At 37.4% G+C, this 16,487-nt stretch overlaps 1 protein-coding gene across 2 annotated transcripts in view; it reads left to right on the forward strand.

Moving 5' to 3' along the window:
• CYTH3 (cytohesin 3) overlaps nucleotides 1–16,487 on the forward strand; it is a 48,339-nt gene that overhangs the window by 23,482 nt on the left and 8,370 nt on the right. Inside the window, exons 2-9 of one of the 2 annotated variants that reach the window (XM_066329683.1) lie at nucleotides 970–1,052; nucleotides 1,612–1,676; nucleotides 2,095–2,161; nucleotides 6,238–6,356; nucleotides 8,893–8,973; nucleotides 11,016–11,128; nucleotides 12,142–12,290; nucleotides 13,029–13,140. In XM_066329683.1, coding sequence (XP_066185780.1) covers nucleotides 970–1,052; nucleotides 1,612–1,676; nucleotides 2,095–2,161; nucleotides 6,238–6,356; nucleotides 8,893–8,973; nucleotides 11,016–11,128; nucleotides 12,142–12,290; nucleotides 13,029–13,140 — 789 coding nt within the window. Of the gene's footprint in view, nucleotides 1–935; nucleotides 1,053–1,611; nucleotides 1,677–2,094; nucleotides 2,162–6,237; nucleotides 6,357–8,892; nucleotides 8,974–11,015; nucleotides 11,129–12,141; nucleotides 12,291–13,028; nucleotides 13,141–16,487 lie in introns of those variants that run through there. The other variant, XM_066329682.1, reaches the window with a different exon arrangement.

Consider the following 16,487-nt stretch of genomic DNA (forward strand, 5'->3'; position numbering starts at 1 on the left):
TAGAACTGTTACAGGATCATTACACAGAGGTGAATATTTGTAGTTGGTGTCTAGTGCTGTACAAATGAGCAGAAGTAATCTCTGTCCAGAGCAGTTTCTTGCTGGGGAACGTCTCATCATTCAAGAGCAGTGGTTTTATGCTAATGACTTTTGGTGTTTGTGGGTTGTGAGGCAGAGACACAGGGTGAGGGTGGGATGAGTGACAGACACACATTTACATCTTCAGTAGCAACTGATTTTATCAGCATTTTTATATTTGCTTTGGTATGGCCAAGAGACACCTAAAATTGACTTAAATACTAGAGACTCACCAAAATGATGTTATGCAAAGCCCATGTTGGTGTTAGATAACTGATTCTGCTGCTGTATTTTTGTGTCCTGCTGGGAGTTATTTGGGGTGTTTGTTGGGTTGTACCTGCCTGAATCTCTCTCTCCAAGGCAAGTAAATGAAGGGACAGTGCTGGCATTAGGAGATATGTGAAGTGGGCACCAGGATACACATCTTGTGTATTGCAGTGGCTGTTCTTTGGCTTTTTTCCTCTGGAAGTTAGTCATATCTTCAGAATCATAACTAATTTACATGAAGAATTTTGGTATGTTACTGATATAATAGAATTATATCCGACTTGAATTTGGCAGTTAGGCTGTAGAACCAAATCTTGCCGCATCATACGATGACAAAATTCCTTTGATTGTCTCTTTTCCTTTTAAAAGGTAGATTCAGTCCATAGTCATTCATTCAATTACCTTACTTAGGATTTTTATAAAGCAGATTAAAAATATATTAGATTTAAATTTCATTTGTGTTGTTTGTTTTGATTTGTTTTGTTTTTTTTTTTCCTGAAAATTATGTAAAAGAAATGTCCTGATGCTTGATATGAACTTATTTTTCCTAATCAGTTTATTAAGTTTTCTGTGATGAGGTATGTTTGCAAATGCTAAAAAGTTGTACATTTTGCTCCATTCCAGTGCCCGATGACCTGTCTATGGAGGAAAGAGAAGAGCTTTTAAATATTCGTCGCAGGAAAAAAGAACTGATTGATGATATTGAGGTAATTGATTTACTGTGAAGATCCTTAGAAGACTCAGTAGATTAAGTTACAGACCTAAGCTGCAGACCTAAATATGAATTTCAGCTAATGGTTTTAAAAGCATATGAACAACTTTGAACTAAATACTCCTAATAGTGAACAGGATCTATGCATCAGATTTGTGCTTTTAAAAATATTGACTTCTGAATTTATGTAAAGCAGTGTGTACAGGTGTCCGCATTTGATTTGTGTAATCAAAAACTCATTAAACAGCAGATTTGGATCCAGGATAGGAGCAAGTGAGAAATGTGGATAAAGAAATCTTAATAATTGATAATGGCAGCTTGGTCATGATGCTCTGGCATGAACACATGCTGAGAGTGCAACTTCATGTGTTTAATAGTTATTCAGTTGTGATAAAATCTTTAAATACCTAAGTAAGCTCTAAACTTGTTCATTTTTTTCAAATAAATAATAAATAGTAAAAAATAATACCTAATTGATTATATTATTATGAGATAGGACAATACATAAATGTACATTAGAACATCTTTTGAAATAATCTTTCTTCTTTTGGCAGAGATTAAAATTTGAAATTGCTGAGGTTATGACTGAAATTGATAATCTGACTAGTGTAGAAGAAAGGTAAGTAATGCCAACATATGGACGTGATTAAGTAAGACCTTCAAACAGGTCTTCCAGGAACAGCAAGTAAAAATACCTTTCCCATTCTAAACAAACGATGGATTATCTTTATTCAGTCTGTAATAAAGCCTGACTTTATCCCATGCAGGTGTGTCATTTGTTTGGATAGAGAATATGTTGTGTGGAGTGTAGTGTTTTACTGTACAGTTGATAAGGATATGGGTCTCTGAAGCTGCAGATGCTTAAAGGAGTTGAAAGTAGTATCATAATTTTCTCTATTATAAATAGTGAATGTCTTGATTTTTTTAGTAGAAAATACAGAGTAGCCAAAACACAAATTAAAAGCTCATCTAGAAGTCTTTTTGTAAAAGAGCAACTGGTAAGTTCTTGTTGTTTCTTCTTTGTCTTTTTTATGTAGCAAAACTACACAAAGAAATAAGCAAATAGCTATGGGAAGGAAGAAATTCAACATGGACCCTAAGAAGGTAGAGAATTTTTTTTTTCATTTGTCAGGAATCAAGTTTCTGCTTGTAGTACAATCTGTGACAAATACTTCTGGTTTTAGAAATATCTCTGGTCATGTAAGTTCATAGGCCTTACTTGCATGTCCTGTAAGGCTGAGCAGAGGGTTAAATTGGAAGCAGCCATCAGATCAGGTGCCAGTTGTGTGCTTCTTTCACTAAAACAAACCCTTGATAATGGAGGTTACTTATCAACAGCCAGATATGGCAAGTATTGATTGACCTGGCTTGCTTTGTACCTGCTAGAGGTGTTCTATGTTGATATGTCAAATACAATTAAATTTTTTTTGGATGTGTGGTTGTTACTGAGGTCGTATTTCTTTTTCTTTAATGCTCTCCTATTTTTATCTTTCAAAATGCCTTTGCCATATTTTTTAATTAGTTCTCATGCAGACTTTTATATTTGGGTATCTAAACCTGTTTCTGAAAAAGGCATGTGTGAAAATCTGTATTTTTGTATATACATATAGATAGGTACCTATCTGACTTGTACCAGCTTGGTTACCAGTTTCAAGAAATCTTCTCTGCACGTGGGCCAAGTAATGCAGTTCCTTCTGGAGTGCCTCTCTTTTTCTTTTTTTAATTTTCTGGAAAATTTGGGGATCTGCACGTTCTCTTACAGACCTCCCTTGCAAAATTTTAAAGAGCTTCTTTGACATATTTAACCTTTAGCCTTTGCTTTTCGCATTTCATCCTCCTTGCTTTGTTTTATTGTCTTTGCTGTTTGCTATTGTGTTTGCAATTGAGATTCCATTTTGAATTTGTGAAGAGTATTCTTTAAGGTTTTTTTGGAAGTCATTTGTTTTTCTGTGTTCTTGACATGTTTTCTTTCCAGTTGTATTAAATTCAGTTATGTTTTTGTGGCTTTTCTGAAATGTTCCAAGTACAGTGATGGTTTCTGTTCTTCAGACTGTTTCCAGTTTGCCAGAAATTCTCAAGTATAAGAACCCTTTCTAAACTACTGGCCTTGTCTTTTATTTTCCATTTTGAAGACTGCTTAACTTCTGTTGAGGGCAGAATACCCCCAAATATCCTGGTAGTTTCCTGTGGTCCTCCAGCTCTTTCAAGTCCTCGAAGTTTGTGGCAAAGTCACAGGATGATGTCAGATGTTTTCATTCCAGCATTAACTATTTTTTGTTATGGTTCTTGCTAGATGAAATTATTTCTATAAATAGATGCTGTGGCCACATTGCTACTGTAACATAATTTAGATGTGGTGAACAGGCTTAGAGTAGTAATTTCTTCATAATGCCTGCGATCAGTGGTGGCTGCAGGAGCTGTCTGCTCTGAAGCTGGGTCGTGGTGGTGTTTGCAGCTGCTGTGTTGTTACAGACAGCTGAAGTGTGCATCCTTCTAGTGCTGGGAACAGCTACCTGGGGTTCACTGGGAAAAGGATGTTTTTCATTCAGAAACAGGAAGGAAGATGGTCTCTGGATTTAGGAATGCCAGAGAACTGGGGTAATAATACTTGGGTTGAACCCACCAAGTTTCCTCCTTTAAAACCAGGTAACAAAGGTCTCATGTTTTCATATTAGCAGGAACACAGGTAATTTTCTTTTATCACTTCTATCTGAAGACCATTACACATTCATCTGTGTGAGTAGAGCAATTCTTCCTTGCCTTCTCTGAAAAGAGGTCTGTTTATGTACTTCCTTAATGTTGTACCTGGGAGTTAGGGTTTAGTGAGCTCCTGTGGGAAATTCATAAAGCTTGTAAAGTTTGTAAAACACTTCAGAAATCCCTGTGCAGATACAAAGTTGTGCTGGAAATTCACAGTGATTAAGATAGTACTGCCTGTGTTGGGCCCAGGAAATGAATTCTCTGTGCAAAGGCAGGGTTTAAATAACTGCAAAATTTATAATTGGGTTACTGTGAAAGTGATGAAAATTCAAAGCAGATTTCATTGCGATGACGTAAAAAAATCCATGCTGTATTTGTAGTGAATATTGAAAATGCCTGTAGCCATGAGTTTTGTGTGGGTTAGTTAAACTGGTACAGCTGTCATCTGTCTCCTGTCAGTCTACAAAAAGAAAATTTGCATCAAGACAAAAGATAGCGTAGGAAGTGATGGGGGTTTGCTTGGCCTATTTTGCCATTTATTCCAGACGCTGAAGTTGTTGTCCCAGACAAATTACTTTTCCTGTCTGACTTCTGGTTCTTTTGCATCTTAGGAATAATTTAAAAAAATCCAGGAAAAGGAAAATTAAATTGATTTTTGCCGTATGGCAAAGTGTCTGCTTCTGTGCAGAGAAATTTGTTTTCCATACTTCAAGTCATGTCCAATATTTGTAAGTTGTCCAACTTGCACAACTTCAAAAAACCTATTCAGATCAGTCTGTTTATACTAAGCATGAATAATATGGTCCAGGCATTGAACCAAGGGAATCTGCCGTTTCTGATATCAGAGTAAAGATTCTCATTTGACTGTCACAGATAAGAGCTTTTTGAATAACTTGAGATGGGAAAAAGCACTATGTTTTGTAGTCAAATATTGTACAAATAAGCTCTGAAGGGTCCTGTTCTGAGGACAGCTCAACAATTTCTGGTTCAAGGTATAGTGGAAATATTCTTTGGAAAGAAATCATGTCTGTTGTGAAGTCACCTATCAAAATATTAAGTTGTCAGAGTTTCAGCCTGGCGTTGAAAGTTTTCAGATAATGATGCAATTGTTTTGAGAGAATTGCATTCCAGACTTTCTAAAGAAAGCTTCAAGCTTTATAGGGTCACAGTTTACTTTCCCTGTTAAATTAGGTCAGAAAACTGATCTTTTTTTTTTTTTTTTGGCAAGCAGGTAACTATTCTGTTATTAAAAGCTAGAATTAATCAAACAGAAGGATGATAACTTTTTTGAATGTTACTAGAGGGCCATCAATGCTATTAAAAACTGGGATTTTTTTCAGTTGTAATGAAATGAATATTTCACTTGCAGAAATTGAAAAACTAGTGTTCTTGAAATTCTAAAATAGTCTAGTAGAGGATATTAGTAATAATTTATTAACCTCTTTTGGGATATTTGAAATCCAAGGCATTAAGGCTACCTAAAGTTTCTGTTTCTACTTTTCACCAGGATGTTGTTAGAATTTGAAGAAATCAGCAGTAGCAGCAGCATCTGTGTTGGGGTCTGTGGGCTGTACAGAGGATGGTTGTCTCTGTATGATCTGATTGGTGTTGGAACAACATCCCTTCCATCCTTTCATAATCTCTGTGTAACTCTCAGTCTCCTTTCTTTGCCACTTTCCAGAGAAGTCTCTGGGCTTCCCTAGCGTGTGCCAGTTGTAGGGCAGTAATTTATGGAGGAATAGGAGTCCTGGGGCTTGACCAAGTACCCTCTGAGGGACAGGGTAAGACTCTCCACCTGCCTTTGGTAGCAGCTGACTGAGCAGCCCTTTGTGAGTAGTGTAGCTCCAGTCCTTTGTGAATAGTTTAGTTCCAGCACAACCAGAATTCACTGATAATCCCAGTGTCAGCATAAACTCTTCTAAACCGGTTTCAGTATCTTCAGCTGTGTATCTTTCAGTATCTTCCTACTGCAAGTAGTGGCTTGATGTACTGGGCTGCAGTTTGTAGATTATACCAGATGCTTTATTTTGTGTCATGGTGATAATTAAGTTGTTTCTACGTACCTCTTCATTATATGGTTTTGCAGATTACGGCTCTGCAGACATTGATGCAATGTTGGGAACGGGCCAGCTCACACATTAGCTCCAAAGAGCAGCATGCAATCATTATTCAATTAATATTTGATCTTTGAAATCAAATATTGAGGGTTGAAGGATTCAAACTGCCACCTAGTACTTCTAGCCTTAAAAATGTGTTCTCATTTTCATCTTAAAACCAGTACTAAATATTGCTCATCTAACTGGAAAACATTTGTTTACCATTTTATTGAAAGAAATAAAAATCTGTAGATAATGTAACTCTTAATGTGCTATGTATATGCCTGTGTCAGTATATTAATACCAAAAGTTGTGAATTATATTTACTTAAATGCTTGTGGAAAACGACATAACATTCCTTTTCCTCTGGAATTGCTCTTTCAGGGAATACAGTTTCTGATAGAAAATGACCTCCTGCATAACACTGCAGAAGACATTGCACAGTTCCTTTATAAAGGAGAAGGATTAAATAAAACAGTAATTGGAGATTACCTCGGTGAAAGGTAAAGTAAAACTATTGGAACTTTGCTCTTGAGCTCACAAAGCACTTTTACAGGTTTTGGGTAGTTCCTTTCCCCTTCACAGGCTACAGAAGAGAGCTGCTTGAGTACTCAGATCCATAAGAGCTACAGTGGGGATGTAAAACTGCTACAGTATTGTGATACGTCTTCTTTCTGTTAGGTTGTTATTTTTAAATGGGTACATTATGGAATGATATTTAATTAGCTATAATTTATTATTTAGAGTAAACCAGAACATTTGTCTGTAGTGCGGAATTCAATACTGTGAGCTTTGGGAAATGTCTGAGAATTGTTGCAACGCTACTGATAACTCTTAGTAGTGTGTCCAGAGGAGGAGTGATTTACAGTCAGTAATATTGGGACAGGAAATAAATGACTTACTAAAACAGGTACTTCTTGGGAGAGTAGTTCCAAGCAGGTTTTGGTGTTGTCAGTTCCCTGCACACACACATCCCATTGCTGAGCAGGTGTCTCCAAGGGCAGCTGCACCCTGTCCTTATCAGTCCTGGTACATTAAACATTCAGTGTGCATATTTATGCACACTGTTGCAATACACAGTCAGGATGCAAATGACTTCCATTGCTGTGTAACCCAGGAACTGATTTAAAAAAAGCAACTGAGCAAGGCAGCAGGGGCTTGGAGTGTGTGTATGTACGTGCTGGCACATGTTCTAGTGCCACTTGGGGAGCTCTCAGAGGTGACTCATTTGGGATGTGCTCCTGTGATCATGGGTTGTGGCAGGTCCCTTTTGAGACACTCTTCAGTCTGATTCCAGCAGCAACACCCTGGTTTTTGCTCAGCAGTTTCCTCTTGGCTTTCATAGTTTCAGTGAAAGTTTTTACTGTAATGTGAGTATTTTGAAAATAGAACTTTGTATGAAGTCTCTATGCAGAATACGTAGACAGATGTGTCAACAGTTTTTATACCACAGAATTATGTCTGAGGACATTCTCTCATGCTTTGCCACCCCCTCTCAGGGGCCCATCATAAATTACTTCTGTATTCTAGCTAAAAATAGCTGAAGACAAGACCAGGTTAGTAAACAGACTGAAATATTTATATAACATTCTGCCATAAAGAGAGAGATTCTATATTACTGATTTGTATAGTCTTACAGCATTCAGCATGTTGAAAAAAAAGGAATGGTGAAATGGAATAAGGTAACACTTAAAAATATAGCAAAAATTATCATAAATAAGGATTAATTATATCCTAAAAAAAGTTACAGTTTCTTTCTATGTGGGTAGCTCTTTACTTCTTTTTAAGTCACTTCCTGGAGCATTTGTGTTACTTGTCTTGTGTTTTTGGCAGTGTACTCAGCACAAGCACTGCATGCCTATAAACAAAACAAATAATCTGCTTAAAGTGAAAACATACCCCTCTGGAATGCTCTTTTATTGCACTCTCATGCCACTTCATTGAAAAGCAGTTGCCCAGTTGAACTGTGCCTTGTTAAATTTGTTGAGAATTGCTTGGATTTGCTGACAGAACTGGTGTGTTTTCCTGTAAACAATGTGGGAACATGCTAATGAATGAACAGTTGGTTTTAAGGTATTTATTCCTGAGTGTTGCAGGTTAGTGTGACTATTCAGTTAGTCAGCAAAGCAGCAGATAATTCCTGGTGGGTGCACACCTTTCTGTTTTCGGGTGGAGGCTGATATGCAACATTCTGTCTTGGTGACGTATTTAAAGCACACCCTGAGGATTATAAACTTTTATTCTTCTGGCACAGGAACTCAGTCATGGTGTAGGCCAAGTTCTGTCCATCCACACAGTTTTTTGTGTTCATTGATGTTTAAATGTTACTTTTGAATTTAAACACCCTTTTATCAAACAAAGCATAATTTGGCTTGTGATTTGCATACCAATATAAGAGATGGGTGAGAAGAAGCCCATTCAAAACCTCTTCTGATTTTAGGTAACTTGGTTGTACCAATTCTTGGGAATGGAGCAGGAGTACAGTATGTGTTAAGTAGCTCTTTTCAGAAGCTGTTCTTTTTCTAGGATACAATCAATACAAGCATTTTTGTTTCTTACCTTTGTACATAAATTCAGGTGCTGCTTTAATATTTTCTGTTTATTTAGAGTGGAAAAAGTGTAGTTTGTTGCGTGGCTAAAGATATTAGTCTTACATTAACCATTGTTCTAAGAATTCATGACAATTTCTACAAACAGCTTTTTACTGAATGAATTTCTCAGATGTCCTCCTATGTCAGGGCAGGTACAGTAATAATAAATGTGAAGCAAAGAAGGCACGGCTATTTTTAGGTCATTTAAATAAGCAGTTCTAAAATAAGTTCAAATGTCCTGGCTTTTGCTAACCTACCAGCAAAAACAGGCAAAGTTCTAGTGTTAAATATGAAAATACCTCTCAAATGTGTAGATTATTTCTGATGGCTTTATTGGATCAGTATGCTTGTTTATTTCCTTACTTATTTTTGGAAGCAAATTGAGATAACTAACAAGTCTTTAAAAGTCAGAATTGTAACTGTCTATTTCCATTTTTGTCTTTCACAGAGATGAATTTAATATTAAAGTTCTTCAGGCTTTTGTTGAACTCCATGAGTTCGCTGATCTCAATCTTGTACAAGCCTTAAGGTGAGTAAATTCTTTGTTTTTTGACCTGAGCTTCCTCTATCAAATTGAATGTTTATATGAGTCACTGTGTTGATTTATTAGTCAGAAAGCTGCTCTACAGCTCAGCACAACTGTACAAATTACTGTGCAAGTGAGCAGAGACAGCTCTGTTGAACCCTTCTGATGGGCTTGTGTGTGTGCTGCCTTTGAGGGTGAGAACTCCTGGTTATTTCAGACAAGTACAAACAACTAAAACAGCTGCTAGTGTGTGCCTGCCATATGTGGAGGTTTGAAGACCTGTTTTCTGTCTTAGCACAGAGATAGGTTAAGAAAGAAATGAACTCTTTACTTAAATAAGTAATATTCTTCCTCCTTTTGTTCCACCACAACTTGTCCTTCTGGGCAGGGAGGGGGAGAAATCCACTGACCATTGTCACTGATTGTGTTCATTCACAGAGAGGTAAACTTTGAAACGAGGGATTTCCTTCTGCTCGCCTCACTTTCCCACTTGGCATGTGAAAGAAAGTGTGATATCTTAGTTTATTTTTTCCCTTGCTACATGAACAATTCCCTTGATTTATCTGGGATGCTTGCATACAGTGACCTTGTGAGATCCCTTCTCATCCTGGTGAAAATCCATAACAGATTGATCAAATTAAGTTGACTTAGACAGTTCTGCCTGGTTTTCTGCCGCAAGTGACTCCCTCCTGACACCAGATAAATGGAAATGTCCGTGTGATCTTTGTTTCTGGTGCAGTGCCTTGTGATGTGGAGTCAGAACAGCTTTGCTATGGTTGAGTGATGTGGTGATGATAACTTGAGCTGCCTGAGGCTTGGGCCAAAGAAGCTTTTTCTGTGGCTGCTGAAGCTTGTCTGAGAAGCTTCGTATTCCTGTCTCTTTCCCCAATTTGATGTTAGGTTTGACTTTATTCTTCCTTAGCAGCTGCTACTATTAAATGTTTGTATTTTGGTAGCTTACAAAATTCGTGATCTGGGTTGGAACCTTGCATGAGGTGAGTAGAAGATAATACATAGAGCTGACAAGCGAAAGATGGCCTGTGGCACTTGAATATAATGTCCTAAAATGAAAACCGATGAAGACAGGAATAAATGGTTCTTATACTGGCATCCAGTGTACAGGGAATAGTGAGAACTTGTTTTGCATGGCAGAGCATGTAACTTTGCTGGTTTAGATCCTGGTTTAATTCAGATAATTCTTTTGCTACGAGATAAAAGAATAAATGATGAAATTCATTGGAACATTTTAGTGCCACAGTGTGCCAAAATAAATTTGTGAAGACTTCTGTCCTGTATGCATTCCAGAGTACGTCTATGTAGAAATAATAAGTTGAAATAAGAAGTTACAAAAGTGAACTCTGCATTTCAGTTTATGCTGTGAAGCAGCAGGAAGATCTGCTGCATATATTACAAAATTACTGAAATGATGACTTGGGTTGTTCTTTTTAAGGCCTAGGTCTGATTCTTGCAGGTTTACAGTAGACAGGCAGCATCTCTCTAAGCAGAGGGGTTTTCTTCTTCTTGTTACCATTTTTAAAAGGTTTTGTATGAATTTAAGTAAATACATGAAGTCTTTTTGCATTCCATGTTTCTCTGTCCTTACCCCAGAAATATTTTGTGAAATGTGTGTTTTTACATTGTGAATAAAGTCTAGCTGAGTGTTCATTGGTTTTTTGTAGCCAGGAAACCCAGGGAGGATTGAACTCATTTTTTCCCCATAGCATTCTCATCGCAAAAATGGGATGCATACAGAAAATTGTTTACTAGTCTGGAAAAAAGAGAGAGCCTCTGAATATGAACTGCCATATTATCTTGCCTGATAGCATGCAGTGTTGCTGGCTGAGTTACTGGGCTAGCCATCTGTGCATGTTGCTTTATAATAGCTCCTGACTTGTGTGTTGAGAGATGGAGAACACATTTCTAGGACCTTCTATATAGACAATGCTGATTTTTTTTTCTTTTTCCATTTGTTTCAGATTATTTGTAATAAATACTTAATACATAAATACTGAAATGGGTCTAACAACTGTTCTTCCCTTCTGTAGGCAGTTTCTGTGGAGCTTCAGACTCCCAGGAGAGGCTCAAAAAATTGACCGAATGATGGAAGCTTTTGCTTCACGCTATTGCCTTTGTAACCCAGGAGTCTTCCAGTCTACAGGTCAGTCACAGGAAACCACAGGAGTTCTTAAGTACTTATATGATTCAGATATAATTATATATATGTGTGTGTGTTCTTCTACATCTGGTGTAACGAGATAATGGCCATTTGGAAGTTGGGGATAAAATACTGTGTGAAATGAGAAATACGTGAGAACTGTGAAAATTAGACTGTCTAATCCATGAGCTGCAAGCTTCCAGTCAGAATGCATTTTCATTTATACAACGTCACAGAACTGCAGAGAATGCCCTGGCATTGTTGTTCTGTTTGGTTATATACACAAATAGTTTGCTCTTGATGACTTAATTTAAGGAACAGATAGGATGGAATAAGATTGGTGTAAAGCAGGTCTGTAACAGCTAGAGGGGAAAATAGCTACTGAAAACAAACTGCTGAAGATGCAGGCACATTTTTTTCCTCTCTAACAGGTTTTCATCCTGCTGTTTCTTACACAGAATCTTGTATTTAAATTCTGGGAGAATTTACTATAACCTTAACCATGTCAAGAGGCATGATAAGATTTCCTTTGTCATCTTCTGGTATTATGCAGTAGTGCTAGCTACTTCCTGTATGCCAAGGAGTGGAGTCAATGTCATTTTCAGTCTTTTTACATGCAGTCAAATATTATTTTGGAGACCATTCTTTCTCTTTGGAGAGAGCTTTGGAAGTACTTTTGAGTAGGAGGAGGCTGATGGACCAGGTTTATTATAGCATCCACCACTATGATTTAGGCAAAATCTGTGCAGAGAACATTTTGCCCAACACTTCAGCTCTAGTGAAATGTTAATTTAGGGTGATAACAGTGATTTCATAAGAGTTTAATGTTTTTTGTATTCTCATACAGTTTTTCTTGCACTTACTTTTTATTTCAATTGTGACACTTATGTACAGTGTTCAGGATTTTTTGACTGTTTCTTTTTCTTTATCAGTCAGGATGAGCTCTATACTAATTTTACAGGTTTGCACACACAACACATGGGAAGATAAAAACCATTTTGCAAATCTGATTTCAGATACATGTTACGTGCTTTCATTTGCCATCATTATGTTGAATACCAGCCTGCACAACCACAACGTGCGAGATAAACCCACAGTGGAGAGGTTTATCTCCATGAATCGTGGAATTAATGAAGGTGGAGACCTTCCAGAGGAATTGCTAAGGGTAAGTTGGGCTGGGTAAGACAAAGCTTGGCTTTGTGTTTTTAATAGCAGACTTAAAAGTGTGTACAACAGTTCTCAGGCAGATTTGTCAAGGGAAGGCAAAAGAACATTTTCTAGCATGTGTAACCATTTGAGTAGCTGAAAGAAGCGCTTTTTGTTATTCACAGCTACTCTGAGCGAGTTCTCCCTATATCCAACCTTTTGGTGAGAACAGGTTGTTTCAGAGAAAACACTCTGTATCTCTCAGTAGTTTGCTTATGGCAAAATTTTTGTGGAATTGGCTTCTTTTAAAAAAGCAGTATTTCTATCAGAAAAAATAGTAAAAGTTATTTTTTTCTTAATTGCTTCTCATTTTCCCATGTGACTTGTGGAGCTCTCAGTGTTATGGGCTACACTATTTTCTGAAAACCCATATTTGTATGGCAAAACTTGTATTAAATGAAACTGATCTTGAAACCTTTGAAATACTAAATGTTGAAGTTAAAATAGTCATTTTATTTACCTAGTTATTTCTAGGAGTGGCTAAGAAATTTATGCTAAAGAGACACTTGCTTATAGATTAAGTAGTTTAAAATCAAACTTGATCAAAATAGTAAACAGAGATTGATGGGATGGTCCAGAATTCTATGGACAGTGTTTCCTGTGCTTTTTATACTAGTAGTCTGAGAAGCAGTAAGCATTTTCTGTTAAGACATTTATTAATGAGGTCTTTTTCCTTTTTTTTTTTTTATTTTTCTAGAATTTATATGAAAGTATTAAGAATGAGCCATTTAAAATTCCAGAGGATGATGGAAATGATCTAACGCATACATTTTTTAATCCAGATAGAGAAGGTTGGCTGCTGAAATTAGGTTAGTCCCAAGGGCAGTTCTGCTGCTGTATGTTTGTCCATTGTTAGCATGTTTGCTGCTCTGTGTCTTCCTGCTTTTTTGTGAAGGTAACAGGTTTAACTCTCTATTTAAAAATGTATGAACCAAAATGAGTAGCTGTTTTACTTCTGAAGGCTGTTGCTTCTTATTTTGCATACCCAAATTAGCAATCTTGTTCCAAACTTCGGAGTTTTATTTCTGAGATCTGAGAAATAAAAACTCAGCGACAAAAAGGAAACACCACATGGTATTTACCACATGCTGTGACTGATAAATAACAACTAAGTCTCCATAAGGTCATTTCAGAAAACTGGGTGTGATGTTTCAACACAGTTTTCTGTGTACAAGAAAAGGATTTCTCTTCAAATTGCTATTTTTGTATGTCTTTATTTTTCCATATTATTTGTGAGTTTCTCTTGGTTTGGTTTTGGCTATGATTTTTTGATGAGTGGTTTAAATGTGCCTTCTTGTTTTCCTTATGGCCTATGACCTATCACCTTTCTGTTCTGTGACTGGCTGTCTCTGCTTATTCTGCATTAGGAGGTACGTATCTGATTGCTTTCCAGACCCCTCTTCTTCAGTTGCTCATTCTTTTATTTTCTTCCTCCTTCCTCCTGGTTTTTTTTACTTTTTTTTTTTAATCAGATTCGTTGTAGCATTTTGCTTTTTCACTCAGTGTCACTAACAGTGTCATCAGTGGTGCTCTGAGGGACTGGCATGTCAGTGTCTAACTCACATGCAGGTGTGTTCTGCAAAATAAGAAAGCATTTACATGCAAAGCAGAAAAACAAGGATGACTTCAGCACACTTTTCTCATTCATGGAAGATCATAACAAGGAAAGAATAATGTCTACTGAGAGTGAACAACGTCTTACTTTGTAATGAAGTTTCAGAGTGTTTTTGTTATGTATTAATCAATGATAATAGATTATTGAAAGATTGATTGCATTTGAACTACATATTTCTAAAAGCTGTTCTTTTTCCTGCTTGGTTTCCTTTTTAAATTGTACATTTAGCTTTTTTAACAGAGTCTTAAGTGGGCTTCAAATTTAGGGTTGCAGAAGCCTTGGGTAGTTCAGTCTCCTGGCACTGCAAGATGCCTTTGTTTTTACAGATCTTTGTAAAGTTGATGGGTTTCACTTTTTTGCTTGGCCTTTGGGAATTCTTTCCCTATATAAAGGAGACTTGACACTTTGTTTTAAGAGTTGTTTTCAAAACAATAATTTTTTTGAGTTTAAACACCAGGACACACTTCACTAGAGCCAGTTATTGGCCACTTTAATGTCTTAAAGTGGAAGGAACTTTGCACTTGGAGAATGGTGAGCAAAGTGTGGAAAGGGATGTGCTGGGGTGCACATGGGAGGATGGGGAAAGTAGAGCCTGGCTAGAGCCATAGGCCCACTCTGCTGATTGCACCTGGAACTTGGTGGTCATGCTTGTGCAGAAAGGAAATGGATGCGAAAAGGAAGCATTTGGAATTCATTCACATGCTCCCCAATGTCAAATTCTGACCTCTGTGCTACAGATGCTATGGAGCTCCTTTTCTAACTACAAAGAAGCAAAGCTCTTGCTTTTTGACCTATATTGGCTCAGCTGGCACAATTTCAAACGTGACTTTGTAGCTTTTCTCATGCTACCATTTGGTAGCCTGAGATGATGGTTAACAGAAAAGCCTTTCAAGCTGGTGTAGGTGGAATGTGCTTTTTGGAGAAGAGGTTGAGTGTAAGACCATGCTGTGCCTATTGCTGTTGCTAGTGCCTCCTCATGGACTTAGACTTGTCTGCACTCTCATAATGTGTGTGAGTGTGTGTAGAGGAGTGACAACATCCTCTGTGGAAGAAACTGCCCATAAAAGAGATCAAATAAAAAATAGAGGAACAGAGAAATTGAGGAAGAGGTGACTGAAACTGAGTGAGAGCTGCCCGGAACTTCTGCACAGTCTGGCTCTGGCTCTGGTGCAAAGTCAATAAACCACAGGTCAGGACTGAAAACTCTGCCTGAGTCTTTGGTGTGTGGGATGCAGATGAGGCACAGTGCACAGAAAACCCAGTAGTAAAAGGGTGTGTGAAGCAGAAGAGTGTTACACGTAACACTCCCACGGTATGAGTTCTATTTGAATAAAGAAATGAAATGTGTCCAGAAGCCTCCGGTGAATCAGCCTGGGAATGCCTGGAGCTGTGCTTCCATGAAAGACTGCATTTTTTCCACAGACACAGACTGGTACAGACTAATACACTACATACACTGCTACTTCAGATGCAATGACCAGAAATAAACCTGACAGTATTTTTTTTTCTTCTTTTATTCCCCCTTTTTTTTTTTCTATTTTTTCTTTTTTCCCTTTTATTTCTTTCTTCTCCTTCAAGTTTCCTATTTGCTAAGGAGTCTTAAATTGTATGTTGAGAGTACTGTCTCAATCCAAATCATTTGCATTTTTACAGTCCTTTCTCTCAGCACTTCTTGGGAAATGAGTAGGATTTCCTTCAGTTCTAGAAGGTTCTAATATTAAAAATTTGTGTATTGTTGAAATGCTAAGGAGGCAAACTCTTGTATGAGGGTTTAACTGCTCAGTTGTGATAAAGCATAAAAGTTGAAATAGAAAGTTTTTGTATAAAACCATAAACATGACTAAGACTACTTGCAGACTCTTGAGTATATCAAGACAGTGTTTTGTATCTGGTGTTTCTCGTAGTCAGCCCTTCCCATTTGTGTAGTTGTGCCCCTCTTTTTGTATTCCATTCCTGGCTATATTGATTTTTCTCTGGGCAGAAGATGGATATTGTGAAACTTTCATATATTGTAAAATCTATCTGTCCAGAAGACCAGTCTGGGTTTTAGAAGGCTGGGAGGGTGCAGAAGGCTTTTGGAGAGTTTGCTGCTCTGAATTGTTCAGAGGTGACTGCGTTAAGTCCCAGTGCCAAACTTGGCAGCCAGACAGCAATTCTGGTTTTATCTATCTGGAGTTAGCCAGTGCCTTTAAATAGACATCTTTATCTTGGTAGGCCTAAATTATCATTCAGTTCTGCATCGTTTGAAGCATGGTGTAATGAAAATGAATGCAGCAAGTTAAAAACTGAAAGCTGCTGAGTGCTAGTGAGTCTTCCTTGGAGCAGCTTGGCACATGATGAGCCTTCAGATTTTTCTGCATAATGAGTGGTGTTGACACCATGACATTTTCTGCCATCCACTCTAAGGTATTTTGAAATTGTTGCCTGTGATCTCTTTGCTAATGCCTAAGTTAGAACTGTTTTGCTAGGAAGGTGTTTCCTTGCCTTAAACAGCTTCACTTGGCAATTTGCTTGGTTTGTGTAATATTTTCTTCTAGTTGG

This window comes from Sylvia atricapilla, chromosome 15 (genome assembly GCF_009819655.1).
Source record: "Sylvia atricapilla isolate bSylAtr1 chromosome 15, bSylAtr1.pri, whole genome shotgun sequence".
Classification (NCBI taxonomy): Eukaryota; Metazoa; Chordata; class Aves; order Passeriformes; family Sylviidae; genus Sylvia; species Sylvia atricapilla.